Raw genomic sequence first — 21,426 nt, forward strand, 5'->3', positions numbered from 1 at the left:
TGTGGCCAGTTTCAGGCCTCATCCTACTTGTTGGTGTCAACAGAAAAACAAAGACCGAAGAAGGATGTTGTAATGAGCTAGTAGAACTTAATTCTACAAAAGAGAGGAGACAGTGATAAGAAGAACTTGGCTCCCTGACTTGATTCCTTGAAATCCTGCCTCACGGCCCCGCGGGTGCACTCCTACTTGTCTTTCAAGATTAAGCAGCATATCACTCAAAAAAAAAAAAGTCTGTTTTAAAAGAAGTGCACAGTAAATGTAGGCCTAAATATGGCTTTAAAATAATTACATCAAAAGCACATTCCTGGACTTAAGTATTGAAGTGATCAAATGGGAGAGGTTGCTGAGTTGCTACATGAATCCTATCACTTGTTCTGGGAGAGGTTCTCTGGAGGAAAATCCTAGAAATTCCCTTCCGATGACGTGGGAGGGAGCACTCATTCTCCTTCTACCAGGAAGCAACCTCCTCCTATCCCAAGAGAGATTTTTTTTTCCCCCAGAGGCGCGATCGACTGGTTCGGTGCTCGCTCCAGCGAGGCAGTTCGGCTAGTTCTGTCTGGCGGCCATCCCGGAAGTGGATGAAGGCGGTTGTTGGTCAGTGTAGGCTCCCTCCTGGGCCGCGGTAGGTACGGGTGCTACAGACGACATGGCTGACACGGACCCGCGCTATCCCTGCTCCTCCATCGAGGATGACTTCAACTATGGCAGCTGCGTGGCGTCGGCCAGCGTGCACATCCGCATGGGTATGTGGCGGGTGGCCAGGGGGACCCGGGTGAGAATAAGTGAGCGGAGCAGAGCGCAGCGCAGTTGTCTTCTCGCGGTGTGAGCTGATGGGGACTGTCGTCTGAGCCAGCGGTTTTCCACCTGTGGGTCGAGATCCTTTTGGGAGCGCCAGTCGATCTTTTCACGGGGGTCGCCTGAGATCATCTGCATATTATATGTTTGCATTACGATTCACAACAGTAGCGAGATTACAGTTATGGAGTAATTTTATGGTTGGGGTCATCACATGAGGAACTGTATTAAAGGCTCGCAGCATCAGGAAAGTTGAGAAGCACTGGCCTATGCCCTTATTGACTTGTCTCCTGTGCTGAGAGCTGCTGGTAACCGAGCAGAACTTGCGGTCTCTGCCATGGCTTCCTCTGCATGGGACCCAGAACTCCAACATACATTTGAGTGATAGCTTAGAAGTTTACCAGATCAGCGCATAAAGTCATGGCAGCGCAAAGTTATGATTCAGTTTCCCCTTGTAAAGTTCTTGGTTTGAGTCCGAGAACTGTTCGGTGTTGTGTAAGGAAACAGAATTCACTGCCCACTCCAGGTCAGCTGTTTACAGACATATTGACCCGGATTCAGCCTGCCTGGGCAGCTGAAACTGGTTCTGGGAAAAAAAAAACTTGAAGGTGGTTCTGACGCGTCAAGAATCTTGGCGCGGCGCTTACTTGGCATGATATTACTATAATGAAAATTGTAATTGTTTATACTATAATGAAATTTGAAATTGTTTTGACAAGTAAGCACAGCTTTTAAAATATATTAATTATAACAAAGTACTCAAGGCAGAAAATTTGCCACCCTAGCCACTTTGGAGGTACAGTGCAGCAGTGTTTTGTCACACTGTTGTATTTCCTATGCAGAACTTTCTCATTTTCAAAGCAAAAGTGAAACTGTATCCACTAAGTACCTCCCCATTGCTTACTTCCTCAGCCCTTGGCAACTGCCACTCTCCTTTCAGTCTTTATGAAACTCTTGAGTAAAATGAAATCATACGGTTTAGTCTTTGTGACTGGCCTGGGTCTTCAAAGTGCATCCGTCTAATAGCGTATGTCTGACTATCATTATAAATTTCTCTTGTGCCAATCCAGAATGCTTTGTGGTCGAGATCATATATGTTGGTTTGGTTTGGTTGTTTTCCACCCTTCTGATTTGCACTAATCACTTGGTACTTCAGGGTGTATTTTAAGATTACCCACCTCCTATCTTCCATGGCCTGACAGCTCATTTGCTTTTGCTAGTGAAGAATCTTCCACTTTCTGTATGCGCCATCTTACATTCTTTTTTCAGCAGGAAGAAGAATGACTCCCACTTGTTAATGTTGTTTTTATAAAACTGTTTCTCAGCTTCTCCCCTAACTGGGCTATCACAGCAATGATGACCCGGCCCCCACCCCCACCCCGCCCCCGCCCCCGCCCCCGGCAGTAGCCGTCAACTGCTCCTAGCTCCTGAGTTTTCAGAACCTTAAGTCAAGGTTCTCTCTACAACACCATACTATTTTCTAACATCACTTTAAAGAGTAACATTTCCCATGGTGACACTCGGTGCGTTGTGCTTTTGTTGTACCTGTAACTTGGCTGTCAGAACAATACTGCTCTTGATAGAAAGGCTTGAAATAGCTTTCCGTGCTGCCCAGGGACGGGTCCGTACGGCGTTGTTCTTGACTCCAGTCGTAACTTAAAGGGAAGCTTACACAATGTCCGGAGCCCTTGGTGTCCTGCAGATGAAGGAGGAGGATGTCCTCAAATTCTTTGCTGCAGGAACCCACTTAGGCGGCACCAACCTTGACTTTCAGATAGAGCTATACATCTACAAAAGGAAGAGTGATGGTGTCTACATCATAAATCTGAAGAGGACCTGGGAGAAGCTGTTGCTTGCAGCTCATGCTATTGTTGCCATTGAGAACCCTGCTGACGTCAGCGTCATCTCCTCCAGGAACACTGACCGGCTGTTGTCGGGAGCCGGCGCTGGTTCCCTGTGTCCTGGAAGCCCTTGTGGCCAGTGCGCATGCGCAATGACGTCACCTGCTTACGCAACAATATGCTAATTGGGTGTTCTCTGGAGCACCAATGACAAAAGAGGACACGCCCCTATACGCCCCTGAATTCCCTATATAAGCAGTGGGTTTTCTGGGGCAGGGTCCTTTTTCTCCGTCTGCCATCAAGAAGAGCTGTAACAATAAAATCACCGTCAGAAGAATCCTGAGTTGCTGCGTCTCCTTTGTCGGCGAAGGCTGCGCGCGACAAGTGGTGCCCAAACCCGGGAACTGCCGACCCCTGGGTGAAGGAACGACTTGAAGGACCCCTGACTGCTCGTCGGAAGAGGATTCAGAACTGACGGCGTGAGAAGCCTAGGCACTTTTCTGCAAGGTTACGATTTCTGTTGTTTGGTACGGTCCTCTGTCTCAATTGTGGGAAACGGGACAAGACTTACATGTCCCCTTTCTGTACTACAGATTAATTTACTGTCAGTCTCAGGTAGATAACTGAGCAAGCGCTCCCGCTCCTGTAGGTAAAGGAAGCATGGGAAATCAACAAGTTAAGCCGATTCTGGAGGCAACGCGGGCGTTGCTTAGACAGAGAGGTTTAACAATTCCAGAGCAAGTGCTGATTAATTTTTTAAAAGAGGTGGATCGAGTGGCTCCCTGGTTTACTTCCACAGGATCCTTATCCAAGGGGTCATGGAGTAAGTTAGGGACAGACTTGATTACTGAAAAGGAGCAAGGAACATTGAGAGCAGGCACATGGCCAGTTTATAAGATGATTAAATCATGTATAGAAAATAAGAGATGTAGGGAGACGGTTAACGAAGGACAGAGGGTTTTGGCCGACCATCAAGATAGTCTATCAGAAGCAGAAAAGGGAAGAGGTTTAAGGAAAAAGAAGAAACCTCGAACAAAAAGATTTGAGTTTAAGGAGGGAAAGGAGAGACAAAAGGAGGGAGAAAAAGAGGAAGCCAGGAGGCTTTATTCCGTCTTAGACGGATTCAAAAATTTCAGGGTGGAATCCTCTGCCTCTGAGGAGACGTCCTCAGAGGAGGAGGACCTTAAGCATGATTCGTCTAGTTCAGAAGAAGAAGAGGGACTAGATCCTGAGGAGCAAGCAGAATTGGACGAGGAAGCTGCTGAATATGAGTCAGAGAAATATGGGCCTAATCCCCCATTTGCCCCTGGGTATAGACCATCAGCGCCTCCCTTAGAGGAGAAAGTGATGTTGGTGGAAAACAAAAGGATGGCAACGAGGCCTAAGACAGCTAGCTCTCTGATTTCAGAGAAAGAAAGACAGAAAATTAGAGCAGCCTTTCCCATGTGGGAAGATGCACAACAACAACGACAATATTCTCAATTAGAGTTAAAACAGTTAAAAGCCTTGGCGGAAGCAGTTCAAACTTATGGCAATAGTGCTTCCTATACTCAGGCATTGGTGGACAGGCTAGCGGATCAGGCCATGACTCCACAGGACTGGTATAATACAGTTAAGGCATGTCTCACTATGGGACAATACTTAGACTGGAAATCTATTTTTCATGACCTGTGTGCGAGCCAAGCTAGACAAAATCTAGTTAATCAACATCCACAATGGAATTTTGAGATGCTTACTGGGCAAGGACAGTGGATAGCTAATCAAACCATGTATCCAGTTGAAGTCTATGGCCAAATTAATAAGGCAGCTGTTAAGGCTTGGAAGAGTTTACCTAATAGAGGACAAGTTACAGGAAATTTGACAAAGGTTGTTCAGGGACCAAATGAGCCATTTTCAGACTTTGTAGCCAGGATGATGGAAGCTGCAGGAAGAATTTTTGGAGATCCGGACACTGCAATGCCTCTAATAGAACAATTGATTTTTGAACAGTGCACCAGAGAGTGTAGAAATGCAATAACTCCCTGGAAAGGGAAGGGGCTTAATGCCTGGATGAAAGCCTGCAGGGAAATAGGAGGGCCCCTGACTACTGCAAGTTTAGCTGCAGCAGTCTTATCTGCTCAAAGGGACACAAGTTTGAAATGTTTTAAATGTGGAAAGCCGGGCCATGTCCAGAGACAGTGCCGCTCACAAAATGGAGGATCAAGCACTAGACAGCCAGGTTTGTGTCCAAAGTGCAAAAAAGGAAAGCACTGGGCAAACGAGTGCAGGTCCGTGAAAGACATCCAGGGAAGGATGCTTGACCATAATCAGTCAAAAAACAGGCATAGGTGCCTATGTAGTTAATGGGCAAGTTGTTCGACAACAGTTTGCCCATACTTCCCCTCAATTAGTGGAATGTGCTATTGTAGCTGTAGTATTGAAAACTTTTGATGAGCCACTAAATATTATTTCTGATTCACATTATGTGATAAAATCAGTACAAATTTTAAAAACTGTAGGAGTGATTCATTCTAAAAGTAATGTAGCTGCTGTATTCACAGATATACAGTATTCAATTAGAAATAAAAAACATCCCTTTTATATTCAACATATAAGAGCCCATACTTTGTTACCTGGACCTATGGCTGAAGCTAATGATTTGACAGATAAAACAACCAAACAAGTCTGCATGGCTTTGGATCCTATTCAAAATGCAGTCACGTTCCATGAGCTCTATCATGTGCCTACTACTACTCTTAGACTAAAATTTGGAATATCTCATTCAGATGCTCGAGATATTGTCTTAAAATGTGCCAACTGTGCTGAGTTTAGATCCTCACCGACAGTTGGAATAAATCCAAGAGGAGTTCAACCCCTACAGGTGTGACAAATGGATGTGACTCATGTTCCGTCTTTCAAAAATTAAAATATGTTCATGTATCAGTTAATACTTGTTCAAAAATTATTCATGCCACTCCTCTTACAGGAGAAAAGGTGGCTCATGTCATCACCCACTGCCTCGAGGCCTGGGCAGCCTGGGAAAAGCCTCTACAGTTGAAAACTGATAATGGGCCGGCCTATACTTCAAAATCCTTTCAACAATTTTGTCAAAAGATGGGAGTCCATCATATAACTGGACTACCATATAATCCACAAGCTCAAGGCATTGTGGAACGTGCAAATGGCACAATAAAAATGTATTTACAAAAACAAAAAGGGGGAATGAGCCCCATTATCAATATGGGTCCAAAGACTTCTATCTCCCTTATCTTATTTACTTTAAATTTTTTAAATTTGGATTCTGAAGGACGGTCTGCAGCAGACAGGCATGTTGGTCATTCATCACCGCGAGAAATGGTGAAATGGAAGGATGTTATTGATAACAAATGGAAAGGCCCGGATCCAATATTAATAAGGTCCAGGGGAGCTGTTTGTGTTTTTCCACAGGACCAAGAAAATCCAATTTGGGTGCCGGTGCGGCTGACCAGGATAGTGAAAAAGGACGAGAAGGATGGAGACCCCGCTGCAGGTTCTTCTGAGTCTGCTGATGCTGAGTCCAGTGTTGAGGGCGCAGGAGCTTCGGTGGGGAATACTGTCAGTGTACCCTGTCCCGTTTCCAGTGATGTATGATGCACAAGTTTTTCGCACAAGTTTTCCACGCTTTTTCTATTTGACATAATTCCACCCACATAGACCCAAAGAAGGGATGGGGATGGGTTCATTTGGCCTTTTGTCTTTGGTTGCTCTGAAAATTTAAAAGACAACAACAGCGTGACAGAATTGTGCTTGCACAGGCTATGCTTGCTGTGGAACAAGGGGCATCTCCTCAGGTTTGGCTTAGCATGCTCAAACATTGAGACACTATCCTGGTTCTAGCATTCCTGAAGGGCACAGGTTCCCATTGCACCAGGATGCTACAGGATAGACCTGTGCACCTCCCGGGGCTCGAGTTCCCATTGCACGGGAATTCGGGTGTACAGGGTCTCCGTCCATGTAACTTCCTTGATCGCTCCCTGCTGCTGATGCGGAGAGCTGGATCGGTAATTTCATGGCTTCAGTTTGGCATTTTTAATTGAAAGTTAAGGGGGAGATGTCGGGAGCCGGCGCTGGTTCCCTGTCTCCTGGAAGCCCTTGTGGCCAGTGCGCATGCGCAATGACGTCACCTGCTTACGCAACAATATGCTAATTGGGTGTTCTCTGGAGCACCAATGACAAAAGAGGACACGCCCCTATACGCCCCTGAATTCCCTATATAAGCAGCGGGTTTTCTGGGGCAGGGTCCTTTTTCTCCGTCTGCCATCAAGAAGAGCTGTAACAATAAAATCACCGTCAGAAGAATCCTGAGTTGCTGCGTCTCCTTTGTCGGCGAAGGCTGCGCGCGACAGGCTGTGCTGAAGTTCGCTGCTGCCACTGGAGCCACTCCCATTGCTGGCCATTTCACACCTAGGACCTACACCAACCAGATCCAAGCAGCCTTCAGGGAGCCACGGCTTCTAGTGGTGACTGACCCCAGGGCTGACCACCAGCCCCTCACAGAGGGCTCTTAACGTCAACCTGCCCACCATCGCTTTGTTCAACACGGATTTTCCTCTGTGCTATGTGGACATTGCCATCCCATGCAACAACAAGGGAGCTCACCCAGTGGGTCTGATGTGGTGGATGCTGGCCCGGGAAGTACTCCGAATGCGTGGCACTATCTCCCGTGAGCACCCATGGGAGGTGATGCCTGATCTCTACTTCTACAGAGACCCAGAGGAGACTGAGAAGGAGGAGCAGGCTGCTGCTGAGAAGGCTGTGACCAAGGAGGAATTCCAGGGAGAATGGACTGCACCAGCTCCTGAGTTCACTGCTGCGCAGCCAGAGGTGGCCGACTGGTCTGAGGGTGTGCAGGTGCCCTCCGTGCCCATCCAGCAGTTCCCTACTGAAGACTGGAGCTCCCAGCCAGCCACTGAGGACTGATCAGCAGCTCCCACAGCTCAGGCCACTGAGTGAGCTGGAGCCACCACTGAGTGGTCCTTAGCTGCTCTGCAGACACCGGAGCAAAGGGTCAATGGAAGGAAAATAAAGTTCCTTTAAAAAAAAAAAAAAGAAATGTTTGAAATAAGAAGAGAGCTGATATATGTAGCAAGTGCTGGGAATAGATAGGACTGAAAGTTTCCTGCTGGTCCCAGAAATGATGAAATGAGGCAAGGGAAGGGCAGGGACAGAGGATGACAGACACTGCAGGAGACTGAGTTTCTGAGGAGGTGTTACTGAGATTGTAATAGAAGTGTCAGTTAGACCTTGGTGAGGCAAGATAGCAGCATTAAGGAGTAATTTAAACTGTTAAGGCATGGCTAATACATTTGTTTTTTTTTTTTTTTCAGCTTCCCTATACTAGATGCAAAGATCTATACACAGAAGTTTTGCAGGTCACAATAGCTGTTCTTAAAACACTGACTTGGCCAGAACCTGAAATAACTTTATATGTGTGTGTGCGGCAGCTTAACTAAAGTCTAAAGTGTCAAATTCAGCCATCTGAAAACTGAAGTAACCTAGGGGAGTTTCAAGGGGAAGTGAGGTTCCCTTGGAGCGTATGCTTTATACATGGGGTGAGCTCATGGGGAGAGAGGAAAATGTTGAGGAGCTATTCAGTGCTGGGAACAACACACCGAGTGCCGCCGTGGGAAATGTGCACTTAAAGTGGTGTTAGAAACTAGCATGGTGTTGTAGAGACCCTTGACTTAACCGTCTGAGACTTGAACACAGAGCCAGGTGTAGTGGCTCACGCTCGTAATCTCAGCACTCGGAGAAGCAGAGCCTGGTGGATCTCTGTGAGTTCAACACCAGCCTGGTCTACAAAGCGAGTCCAGGACAGCCTAGACTACACGTAGAAACCCTGTCTCAAAACACCAAACCAAAACAAACCAAAACAAAAAAAAGTAATATGATAAATATTGATTTACATCCAGAATTTTAGACTCACCAAGAAATATGTTTTCTTCAAGGTTGCCAAATACAAATAGCCAAAACACTATGAATGTAACATTAATAATTCCTGATTGTTTCATGATTCTTCTTGCTGTATGTAGCTTATATATGTGTAATAATATAAATGTATATGTAAAAAAATTTTTTTTAAATAAAGTAGCTATTTATAGTGGATACTTTTTTTCTGAAAGATACTTTTGGAATTCTGTACTTCTAGTCAAGGCTCACTAGTGGAAAGCAATGAGCCCTAAAGTCATAATAGGAAGGTTATGTGAGAATCAATTTCTGAGTGTAACGTTCACCTTACGTACTTTCATAGTAGGGAGTAGTCTATATAACCAGTCTACTGTCATATTATGCATGTTTTATTATATTAGTGTGTTAAATTAGTCTGTATTATCAGTATGCTATGTGTAATCTGGAAAAATTAAGATACTGCTATTTTGTACACTCATAAGTACAACCTCACAGTTAACAGGTCATGTTATAATTGTAGCTCTTCACTTACTGTAGCTTTACTGTAGTACAGCTTTACCACAGTCCTATAGACTGTGGCAGTCTTCCATAGTATGTATTACCATGACTTACTTGACCATCATCTCCTGAGGGTCCTTTATTCCTTCAAATAAAGATAAGAGTTAAAGGGATTTTAAATTTGATTGATGTCATCCCCTGTGGCTCTTCAGCAAAAGATACAGGAAGGTCCCCTTTGCACCCTTCCCAGTCCTCTTACAAAGCTTTTTGAACTGGCAATCTGGTAGATCAGGGTGTGGCTAGGTAATAAATGTTTCTAGCTTTATGAAATATGTCGTCTCCCTCCAATCAATTGTAGAGGCTAAATAAAGGGGTGAGTGACACTGAGCCCCAGGAAAGCCTTACTCACAAGGCCAGATGATGGGCTCGACTTGGCAGGAGGACCATAGTCTCTTAGGTCTCGGGGTGGGTTAAAAACTGTTATCTTAGGCCAGGTGTGGACTGCATACCTATAATCCCAGCATTCTGGAAGCCGAGGGCAAGAGGACCATGAGTTAGAGGCCAGCCTGCAGTATAATGAGACTTTGTCTAAAAAGGAAATGAGAGAGAACATGATCTTGTTTTGATTTGCATTTCCTTAGCTGTGGGAGTTAACGTGAGCAAAGTCCTTGATTTAGAAGCTGGTGGCTCCACACTAGATGCCCGTATATAGCAATATGCAGATGACTTATCAGTCCTCAGCATTTTGATGGGAAAGCAGGCAATACAGACCCTAAAGAAACATGCTAAAAAGTAAATAGAGGAGCGAGACAGAGATAGGGCGAAAGAAACCCAAGTGTGGTCTCAGACCTATGGTTGGAGGCTGGAGAGATGTCTGCCCAGTTGAGAGCACTGGCTGCTTTTCCAGAGGACCCGGGCTCAACCTGCAGCAACCACCTGGCTTCTCACAGCATCTGTAACTCCAGTCCCAGGAGACCCAGTGCCCTTTTCTGGCTTCTGATGGCACCTCATGTACATGGTGCCAAGACATACACAAAGGCAAAACACCTGTACACATAACAAACAGAAAGTCAGTGCTGATAGCTGTTTTAGTTATGGGGTGGAGAAGCAAAGAACTTTATATTCCTTTAAAGAAGTTTCATCTTGAGGACGTACTTCCATTAGTGCAGACTTTAAGATTTTCAAATTTTACAGCTAGCTATATTTTATTTCTGCTTTTCCTATCCACAGTAGAACCATTTTGTAAAAATGCTCTGTTTTTTTCTGAATGCTTTGTGTACAAATAGATATTTGATAGTTTCTTTTCATTATGACAAATATATTTACTCTGTAAGCCGCTAATTTAATTTTTTTAAGTTATGGCATTTTAGAGGATTAGCTAGCCCTTTTAATTTTTAACTATTTCTCTTCCTCTAGGTTTTATTACTTCGGTTTTATTATTTAGATTGATGTTAAGGAAAAGGATGCTGGTGAAAATGTAATTTCAGGCAGCGAGACGTTGCTCATTGTTTATGGGCAAGCCTGACTTAGGTCCTTGGATCCCACCTGGTTGGAGGGGCCTGGCGCAGGCAGGCTGTCCTCTACATGTGGACCACAGCATGTGTCCCTCTCACCCACCAAAGACAAAGCAACCAATCAAAACAATTAAAGCTGGTTTTTCTAAGGAACAAATGCTTTGGAAAGCAGTCACACGCACTGTTTCTTTCCCTCGTAGCCTTTCTCAGAAAAGTCTACAGCATCCTGTCTCTGCAAGTTCTCCTGACTACAGTGACCTCTGCCCTGTTCCTGTATTTCGAGTCTGTGCGCACATTTGTCCATGAAAGGTAAGAGCTGAACCATTTCCAGATATTTCATCTCCTCTATGATAAAAGGTCATCATCCAACTCCTATTAGCCTGAATGGTTTTCGATGAAGGAGAATACTTCACCACACGTTATTTTACCTCGTCTTAGTTTATAGTTTCTAGGGTCGAACCGTTATCTTCTTGAATAGAATTAAGAGTTTGCATTGTGGGCTGCCGAACTGGTGTGGCCTGGGAAGGTGGAAAGAGAAAACTGACTCCCATACGTTGTCTGCTGCCCTTCCCACTACAGCACACAAACAAAAATAAAAATTAAAATTAAAAAATTAAAAATTTTAAAAAGAAAAACCATTGTTGCTGCATACACCATAATTATTTCATTTTCTTGTATTTAATTTTACCATTCATCTTGTGCCCCAAACCTAAGACTACACTTGGAAAATGAAGTTATGTGGAAAATGTGTGGTCACATTACTCTTGTTTCATTGATAGAATAAACTTACTGTGCAGTTTCTAGAGGAGCTGCACACCCGATCTATTCCTTATTAAAGATTTTCCTCCCAGCCTAAGTATTTGAGTGGCTAAAAATAATAATGATTTCTTCATTTGAGAGAAAACAAAATGAAGAGTGACTATTTTCTAAAAGGTAGACTGTCTCCTCACCTCCTACCAAAGGACAATCTTAAACTATTAGCTGGCTACTCTGGGATATAATTATCTACTTTATAGCCATGTGGGTATACTGTAAAAGAGTTGCCATGTGTAAAATTCGTCTGTAATTTAATTACTGTATTTTGATTAGCAAAATACTGTGCTACTTACAAACATTGCTCCCCAGTGATGGACGTCAGTAAAGGGGAGATGGACAGACAGCCCTTCTCCATCTCGTACCCTCCAACTTTTCCACCTAGGGAACAGGCTCTTTTTTTTTTAGTAGTGGTATGGTCCAGGCCTTTTTTTTTTTTTTTTTTTTTTTTTTTGGTACTTTTATGACCATAGAAAACACATAGATTTTTTTTTTTTTAAATGAAATTGTATACAGTTAACCCTGCTTTTAAGCTTTCAGTGCTTTTTAATGTTATATCTTTCAGCCCGGCCTTAATTTTGGTGTTTGCTCTGGGATCTCTGGGCTTGATTTTCGCATTGACTTTGCACAGACATACACACCCTCTGAACCTCTACCTGCTTTTTGCATTCGTGAGTACTATGATATTGTCTATGCTGTTAGCATCTAACCTGAGCATCCATGGTGCTTGTCTAATTGTGTGTATACACTGGTAACAGTGGGAGGATGCGATTGAGGTGTGTGCAGGTGTGTTTGCCTGTGCACGAGCTTGTGAGGGTCCGAGGTTAGTACTAGGTGCCTTCCTCTTTCATTGTCCACCTTGATTTTTGAGACGGAGTCTCAGCAAATTTGAATGCGCCATCTCAGCCAGACTTGCCAGTGCTAAGTCTCTGCCCTCCAGCGCTCGGGTTACATATATGTGCCACCACATGGGGCTCTTTACCTGGGCATCGGGGATCTGAACTCAGGTCCTCATGTTTGCACAGCAAGCACTTCACCACCCTGCATCTCCTCAGCCTGAACTTTAGGGAACTGCTTATGATACAGACTCTTTTAGCACTCGTAACTGCTGCCTGCTTTAGCAGTTCTCCTGTTAGTAGGATTTAGTAGCAAACATGCCAGGCTGGAATCCGATGGCCTCGCTTCTCAACCCTCTGCTTATGTGACATTCTGCAAGGCAGTTAGCCTTTTTGTACCTAATTTTTCTCACACATAAAATGAAAATGGCAAGCTGTGTCATCTGCGTGACGGTTTCTGCCTCTAATTTTCTGGAATTGGGGGCATATATTGTGGCTTTAACTTGGAGAGGAGGAGCTCATGATTAATTCTTCTGTGTTATTCCCATGGCTTCATTCATTTCTCTTAAAGGGCCATTTTGCTCAAATGATTTGGTTTTTTTTTTTAAACTTGTTATAAATTTATATGTTGGAGAATCTAACATTACGTTCTATTTATTTGCTGAGACAGTTGTAAAACTTAAAATCCCAGTTGACATCTATAAAACTCCATCTTCACTTGAGTAAGGATGGTAAATCTCTGTGCACTTTGGCACTATCTTTTCGCGTCTCATAACTCTGGAGACTGGCCTGACAGTTTTCTGCAACATTCCAACACAATGTGTGTTGTCAAATAAGAGTGAACAGGCCACCAGTGTGAGTAAAAGGCTTCAAGTAAAGTTTGTGAGTTGTGAAAATGAGTTCCTGTTAGAGTGATGCTCACGGCTTTAAAAATTAGTGGAGGGTTTAATCATTTGAATGTCAATCCACGCAAGCGTATTTAGCCGTAAGCCAAGCTGTCTCAGACAGGCTGTGAGAGCTTGGAAACTCAGCAGCTCCTACATCCAGTTCTGAAGAACGAGACAAAGGTCCGAGAGGTGATGCTACCAGATGGCTGAGTGGTAGGCTGTGGCCTCACTACCCCCTTTCCTGGCTCACAGCCATCCTTGTCCACTGGTTCCCCCACACTTAGATTTGATGGCCTGCCATTGGTCCCACATAGTTGGTATTCCTTTGGCTGTGGCTTCCACTGCCACTGCTGCAGCAGATCCTTAGGTCAGATTCTAATTTCTGCCTCATGTGTGCAACAGGAGAGAAGTGGGAGGCAAACAAACAAAACCTAAGGCCGCGTGCACGCGGGCCAGCAAGGTGACTCAGTCAACCAAGATGTTTACTGGGCAAGTCTGAGGACCTCAGCTCAGCCCCTAGAGCCCATGTAAAGTAGGAGGGAGCCAAGTCCACAAAGCTGTCCTCTGCTGGCACGCCGTGGCTGAATAGCCTTCACATTCACGTACCATGTACACACATAGTAATCGGTTTTAAAACAGACAACTCTGGAGTGATGACTTAGTGGTTAAGAGCACTGGCTACTACTCTTGTAGAGAACCGAGGTTCAGCTTCTAGCACCCCCACGGTGGCTCACAGCATTCTAAACTCTAGTCCAGTTCTAGGGAATCAGACATCTTCTGGTCTCACATGTACATGGCGCACACACAAACACAATTACATAAAGGATACATATAGACAAACACATAAGCTAAAAATAAATCTTTTCTTAAAAAGTCATGTCGCTCTCCAAATCTGGTGCAACCTCCTTTCAGAAAGACTGATTTCTGTGTAGCACAGGATAGACCCCTTTTGCCCAGCAGAAAGAGCTCTCACCAGAAGAACATCGGGAGCCAGCTGAAACTTGTCATGTGGCCTGTTCCCCGTGTGCTTGGCTAGAGTGCTTCAACAAATAAGGAAGTTCATAAAACACACTTCCTTCCTGTCATTGCTCGGTGGACTGCTGACACTGTTTTCATTGTTTTGTCCTTCTGCGAAGGAAGGAAGGAAGGAAGGAAGGAAGGAAGGAAGGAAGGAAGGAAGGGGATTTAACCAGCTCTGTCAGGGTGTGCGTGTACATGTGTATACTTATTTTTTCAAAAAGTCCGATTTCAGGGTGATGCGGTGGCTTCCGTGTGACACTGTGTTCATCTCCTCTATGTTACTGTTTATAGTGTCCCGTCTCCTTCCGGTGCTTTGTTGCAGGGTGGGGTTTCTTGTCGTGCCACACGTATCAGCAGAGCAGCCCATTTCTATGATCGGTTGCTACTGCCCCCCTGCAACTACCAGCACTGAGACAGACCCAGTCTCACTGCCTCCGCATCTCTGTGCATTTCCAATACTCTTTCCACTCTGCCTCTGAGGACCACGGTCCTCAGGTAGGATGGAGGACAACAACTGTTTCCTTACCAATACCATTCTGCAGCTGTTGCTGTTGCCTCTGGCTTTGCCTTTGTGCTGTGGTACATCAGCTAAAACCTAACTAGAGTAAGCATATAAGACCAAGTAGACATGTTAAAATCAAGCAGAAAGAACAGTTAGAATCAAGGCTTAATAATCTTTTGTTTTGGTAAGGGCTAAGCTACTTGTGATATGACTTAAACAATATAAAATAATGCGCAGGAGAATTATCCAGAGCTCAGCCACCTGCAAGGATTTGCATAGTATAAGATGGTAGCACGTTGCCCTATCCATATAGCATCCTACTGAAATAAGATGAATAAAGTGAGGTGGGGGCCAAGCCACGTGCTCATAAAGCACAGGCCTATGGCTGGGCACCACTCAGCTGTTTGGCTAAGAATACAGTCACAATGTGAGCCCTAGCTGCAAGGGAGGCTACAAATGTATTGTTTTATGGGAACAGCCCGGTGTCCAGGTACCAATTCTGTTGCTGGGGAAAAAAGGAGATTTTTATTGTGAGGCTGTTTTAAGCTGCCTCATCAAAGTACATAACATTTTATACTTATGTTTATTTGTGTGAGGTATTGAGGTTTTTAAAATACATACAAATACTTTTACAGTATCATTTTATTTCTATTATCCAGCATGAGAAAAATATAATTTTCCTTAATTCTACTAGGTAACCTTTCTATTACAGAGGAAAATTTGGTTAAAGCTTAAAGAGTAACAGTGAGGATGTAAATACTCACAATACACTGAGGCCTCATTTTCCTTACAGTAAGATTATACCGTTGTGCACTATGTGTGAAACAAGGCTCCTCTGAGGCGAACATGAAATGTTCACATGGGACCATACTGGGCAGCTAGAAATGAGAATGTGTGTGTGGGATAGTGTCCATTTTTCATGCATTAGCTAATTACAGTTCCTTTTCGTAGACACTGTTGGAAGCTCTGACCGTGGCAGTTGTTGGTAAGTCTCTTGATGTGTTACCATCTTACTGTGGATAAAAAAACGTTTCGGTAAAGCTTAACATCATGGGATGTTATATTAAAAACATGACATAAAGTTAAGATTGCTGATAAGCAAAAGTCAAATATTTATACTTTACATAGTTTAGCTGGGCTGAGAGGAAACGGAAAGGTGTAAGGGAAACAGAAAGAACTGAGATACTTTGTCATTTATGATTTCCTGCTGACAAAAATGAGACACTGTAGTTGATGTCCCCTACTTCCCAGGGCTCTTCTGTCACTTCCCTCCCTCACTGAGTTGAGACTATGTGTGTGTTTCCTGCCCAAGTGTCTGTTATAATCACTTGATGTAGCTTAATAATGTCTTAAATAAAAGATTCAGTGAATTGCAATAAAAATTCGGAGTGTTCTCAGGTGGTTTACTGTGGAAGTCACAAAGGTCCGCAGTAACTGTTTTGAGTTCCAGCAAGAGTTTCATTCTTATGAGAGATACATTACCTCTTCCTGGTTTGTCATTGCTGCTTTTAACATTTGGGACCAGTTTTGTTGAGTCTGTATTTTTTAGGTTTTTTACCACTCTTTAGAAGAATCAGAATATAGATAAATCCTAAGGAATAGTAAACTCAGTGGAATGGAAGCTTTTCAGCATAGAGAGGGAGTGCCATTGGCTTACCTGTAGTATCAGCTACTGACCTGTCCCTCCCCAGTGCCATCATACTGTTAACATAAGGATGAACGTCATTAACTAGAACTGGGGTTAGAAATACATACATGAAGTAATCTGAGATTCTTTTCTTTATGGATTGCAATATTCTAGTCTCTATGATGAGAATGACAAAACTATCAACAAGCAAAAATGACTATATATTTCTCTGTGACCACCTCCCAAATTCTGCATGCCATAAGCAGACATTTTAGTGATGTATCAGTAGAAATGACAAGTACAATCAATCTTGGAAAAAAAACTTTCAGTTGTGTAAGTAGTTAGGGTTCACAGCATTCCATCCCCTTGAACACCTGTCTAACATTCTGTTGGACAGCTATGGGACAGCCACTGTCACTAGTCAGGATCGGTCCTCTGTTGCAGAGGGAATCTGGTAAATCCACAATAGTGCTCTCCAAGGTAGTGCAGTCTTAGCTGTAAAGCAGGCGGGATCGCTCTCTGTCCTCTGTAGTGCCTTCCTGCTTTTCATGCTCAGTTGCCTTGGATTGGCCTGCTCACCTGATGTGCTGTCCAGGGGATAGCGAGCATTGCTGCCACTGCTCAGGAATGCAAAGCTAGAAGACCAGGTCGCTGCTGTTCTTAACCATAGGGACAGCTGGAAAGAGCCTGATAACCTGCAAACGGAGCTGCTCCTGGTGATCTATAGAGTATCTACAGAGTTTGCTTAACAAGAAGATAATGTGACCCAGTTATTGTGTATAAATAACTATTTTGGAACCTTTACATTTTATTATGACTGTGTGTGGCTTCACTGTATCAATATACTCAAGGCAGGATGACGAATTTTAATTGTTTTTATTGGTGACTAGAATAGAAGAAAGTACGAGTGGGTGAGAAACACGAGAGTAGTGGAGTGAACATGATTAAGTGCCTTATGAACATATATGAAAATGCTGCAGCAAACCCATTATTATGTATGTGTAATTAATATATGCAATTAAAAACAATAAAAAACCAAAAGACAAGAAATTTTTTCCTGTTAATCTAGGTGAGGCTATTCGTATCGGCTGTTTATGCATGTTTTAATCGGTCTTAATATTTGCAGTTACTTTCTATGATGTGTATCTGGTTCTGCAAGCTTTTATACTGACTACGGCAGTCTTTCTTGGCTTGACTGCCTATACCCTGCAGTCAAAGAGAGATTTCAGCAAGTTTGGAGCAGGGTAAGTAGTAAGTCTTGGGTACTCTGTGTGTGTGTGTGTGTGTGTGTGTGTGTGTGTGTGTGTGTGTGTGTGTGTGTGAAAATATATATATATATACACAACATATTATAAGTAGTTTTGTGAAGAAATGCTGCTGTATTGGCATCTGTGTCTTTACTATGGAGGTTCATAAGTGGTCACTCTGAGGACTAGGACTATGCCCTATTCTCCTGGTGCATTCACAGAGATGGAGGATGTGGCTGTTAGTCATTTTCTTCTTTTATATATCGAAAGGAAAGCGAGTGCCTCTGCCCGCCTTCATCTCCCCCAAAGGGTCAGAGAGGCGAGGTTGTGTGCATTAGGATTAGTATAGGGTTTACTGACTCTTCAGCCTTGGTTGTCACATTTCAGCGTAAGTATCACCAGGACTGTTGCTCTAATTTAATTTCTGTTGCTCTAATGAAATATTTATGAATTCTTATATTTTAATTCTTCTTTTTTTTTTTGGTTTTGGTTTTTGGTTTTTGGTTTTTGGAGACAGGGTTTCTTTGTGTAGCCTTGGCTGTCTTGGACTCGCTTTGTAGATCAGGCTGGGCTCAAACTCAGTTATCCGCCTGCCTCTGCCTCCCGAGTGCTGGGATTAAAGGTGTGCACCACCACGCCCAGTATATTTTAGTTATTCTTTGCCAAAAATATGGAGTTATTATTTTATAAAATAAATGGTCTTAAAAAGTGCTTTGGGGACTGGAGAGATGGTCCACTGCTTAAGAACACTTGCTACTCTTGCAGAGGACTTGGGTTGTTCCCAGCACCCACATGATGCCTCACCATCATGTGTAAGTCCAGTTCCAGAGGACCTGATGCTCTGTTCTGATCTCTTCAAGTATCAGGCAGGGAATGGCACACATACATACACAGACAAAACACTCATACATATAAAATAAAAACTTTAAAAAAAACTTTTAAAAAGTGTTGTAGTAAGGAGCAGTATTGTAAACTGTTCAACTTTTGTTTTTTTCCAGGTTGTTTGCAGTTCTGTGGATTTTGTGCTTAGCAGGGTTCTTGAGGGTGAGTGGCTTTAGAACAGTTAACTTGGATACAGTTCTGCCTATGTCAGCATAAGTCAGCTAAAACTCCTTGAGATTAATTTATAGAGGACACTTAGTGGTAATTATCTAGAGCATTTATATATATTATTATAGGATAATTTCAGTAAAACTCATGTTCTTATGTTAACCATTATTACCAATTGAGAAAAAGATGAATGCCCAAATAAGTGAAATTGCACAAAAAGGCCCTTACTTGTAGTTGCCAACCTCTGAATGGCACATTTTAATTCTTAAAAAGATATAGTTGATGAGAATAAAGATACTTACCCTCTAAGCTTGATCTCGAGTCCCTGAGACCCACCGAATGGAAGGGGGAACTAACTTCAGCAAGTTGTCCTCTGACCCCATATTCACTCATGCTTGCTGTGGCATGCACAGTCCTTGGCTCCAATAAATACACAAATGTCATAAAAAGTAACGTTTTAAACAGTTCATGTTTAGAGTGCTGCTATTCAAGTCAAGGAGTTCACTTAACTGAAAGATAACTGCTTACCTAAACATCCATATTCCTGTCAAAGACAAGCCTTCCTTCTTCCTGCTTGTAACATCTGCATTTATATGTCAGTGTTGTATGCCTTTGTCACGTGTGCCACTAGCAGTAGATTGTTATTAAAAGTGATGGAAGTAGGTCTACCGTGACTCCTGAATATGAGCATGTTTCTTTAACCCCTTGCTTGTAGGTGTTTTTCTATAGTGAAACCCTGGAGCTGGCTGTGGCTTCTCTAGGTGCCCTTCTTTTCTGTGGCTTCATCATCTATGACACCCACTCGCTGATGCACAAACTCTCGCCTGAAGAGTACGTGTTAGCTGCCATCAACCTCTACTTGGATATCATCAATCTGTTCCTGCACCTGCTAAGGGTTCTGGAAGCAGTTAATAAAAAGTAATTGAACAGTATTCGAAGACTGTTTTATTATGTAAAAAGTTAGACTTATACTTAGATATTAAAAGCATTTATGATCTTCCTTGGCATTCTGATTCTTCTACACTTCAGAATCTCCCTATCCTATGTGTCATCTTATTTCCAAATCCTTGACTTAAAAGTTCAGGCAGGAGACAATAAGTTGTTTTATACTTTTTTTTTTTTTTTTGGTAAATTGAGGCAGGGTCTCACTTTGTGGTCCAACATGACTTCAAGCTCATGATCTTACTCCGTCAGGCTTTCTACATTCTTGGAATACAGGCATGTACTGCCTTCCTGGCTTACTTATTTATTTTTATTCCTAAATTACTAGTCATTCTTCTGTAATTCCAAATAATATAATGAATATGTTTGGTTTTTATTTTTGTAATTGGTTTGAATGCACGCGTGGATGTGTACCATGTGCATGTCAGGTCCACATGCCTCTGTCTGCAGAAGCCAGAAGTGGGCATTGTATCACTTGGAGCTGGGGTTACAGGCAGCTGCAATGTGAAAATTGCACTGGAGTTCTCTAAAAGAATAGCAGCTGCTCTTCATAATCACTGAGCTGTTTCTCTAGCCCACTATCCACCTCTTAAAAATGCCGTGCTTAGAAATGGAAAAAATCACTGGTATAAAATGTTTGATAAATGAATGGTGTTTATACTTAATGGCAACACATTTTACATAGTTAGTCCTTTTTATTTATGTATTTATTTATTTACTGTTGCAGTGAGATTCACATCACTGTGTGTCCTTCTATACCAAGTAATGAGAGCTGCCTGCCAGGCAGGAAATATACCAACAAATGAATCAATAAGAATAGGAACATGGACGACTTTATGTGTTTACACACACACACACACACACACACACACACACACACACACATATATCTCACAAGTGAACATGCACGCTCAACAAATAACCAAGAAGGTAGATTTAGTAGGACTTATCCTAGTAATTAAAAGAGGATGTGGCGGGGTAGTCAGCCCATGATGCAGAAGTCTGGGGAAGGAAGGAAACAGGAGCGCTAGAGAGCGTCTGATTACCGCACCGAGCCAGCTATGTGCCCTCAGGTTTCCGCAGAACTCAGACCTGGTTTTAGTCCATTGGATCGAGTGTCTGTGGGCTGGAGTCCGCAGGCCCTGGCCTTCCGTCTCTGTGTGTCTCAACCATCTAGGACACTGGACATCACCATCTGAATTGCAGAATTCTTTCTGTTCCCTGGGACTCCAGAACCTCATGGAAAGGCCCAGTGGTGGGAGCCACACTCACTGCCAACTGCTGTGTCGCAAGCTTTTTACATAAGAAATCAGTTGTTTCCCATCAAGGACTCAGCATTACGAACTGTGTGTGTAGCTCATGACCCCTTCCAGCTGTTGGGGTTCTGTATGTGTGAGTGCATTCCTGTATAAAGGTGTGTGTGTGCGTGTAGGTGTTGTTCATCAGGTGTCATCACCTCTTTTTAGACAAGGTCTCTGACTGGCTGGAATTTGTCTAATAGGCTGGCTGTGGAGTCCAAGGGGTCCCGGGGCCTGTCTGCCTAGTGCTGGGCTTTTGTTGGTGTTTGAATGTGGTCCTAGGGAATCAAACTCACATCCTCTTGGGTCTGACCTCTCTCCAGCCCCATCCTTCCACCTTTCTGAAAGTGCCTTTTCTAGAAGTTCCTGCTTGGATGTTTGAATGAAGGAGGAGGGCACTAAAGGTATTCAAAACAAAACTCTGTGACACCTGGCCCCTAGAACTACCTGCTTTCAATTATTTAGTCCCCAATCCAGCTTTTAAAGGAGCCTTGGTAGGCTGAATCGTGGAACGCGTCTTAATACCGTAATAGGTTGATTCCTTTTTCCAAGTTTCTGTTCAAAAGTCACAGCCTTTGGACACAGGAAACAAGAAGCTGTCCAATGAGAGCATCTATACGGAGGCTTAAAA

The 21,426-nt window shown here is 43.3% G+C and overlaps 1 protein-coding gene, 1 long non-coding RNA gene and 1 pseudogene across 3 annotated transcripts; all 3 read left to right on the top strand.

Moving 5' to 3' along the window:
- The first annotated feature begins 541 nt into the window (after positions 1 to 541).
- TMBIM4 (transmembrane BAX inhibitor motif containing 4) lies at positions 542 to 19,555 on the top strand. The gene is made up of 7 exons (XM_084759877.1): positions 542 to 743; positions 10,774 to 10,882; positions 11,952 to 12,057; positions 15,583 to 15,616; positions 17,385 to 17,502; positions 18,504 to 18,549; positions 19,271 to 19,555. Exons 1-7 carry the CDS (start codon positions 647 to 649, stop codon positions 19,475 to 19,477), a joined length of 717 nt encoding a protein of 238 aa, XP_084616003.1. The 5' UTR covers positions 542 to 646; the 3' UTR covers positions 19,478 to 19,555.
- Positions 752 to 10,751, top strand: LOC311585092 (small ribosomal subunit protein uS2-like; annotated as a pseudogene). The gene is made up of 2 exons: positions 752 to 2,742; positions 7,001 to 10,751. The product of its transcript is annotated as a small ribosomal subunit protein uS2-like (transcript).
- On the top strand, positions 2,746 to 6,953 carry LOC311585093. The gene is made up of 2 exons (XR_014775095.1): positions 2,746 to 3,143; positions 6,063 to 6,953. It is a non-coding gene; the product is annotated as an uncharacterized lncRNA (long non-coding RNA).
- Positions 19,556 to 21,426: the final 1,871 nt, after the last annotated feature.

This window comes from Acomys minous (genome assembly GCF_964271855.1).
Source record: "Acomys minous genome assembly, chromosome: 15".
Lineage (NCBI taxonomy): Eukaryota > Metazoa > Chordata > Mammalia > Rodentia > Muridae > Acomys > Acomys minous.

Excerpts from the sequence above, each read along its gene's own strand:
- TMBIM4 (XM_084759877.1), top strand. The coding sequence starts at position 647 with ATGGCTGACACGGACCCGCGCTATCCCTGCTCCTCCATCGAGGATGAC. Across the intron at positions 10,883-11,951 it reads CGCACATTTGTCCATGAAAG|CCCGGCCTTAATTTTGGTGT; the intron begins GTAAGAGCTGAA and ends TATATCTTTCAG. Across the intron at positions 12,058-15,582 it reads TCTACCTGCTTTTTGCATTC|ACACTGTTGGAAGCTCTGAC; the intron begins GTGAGTACTATG and ends TCCTTTTCGTAG.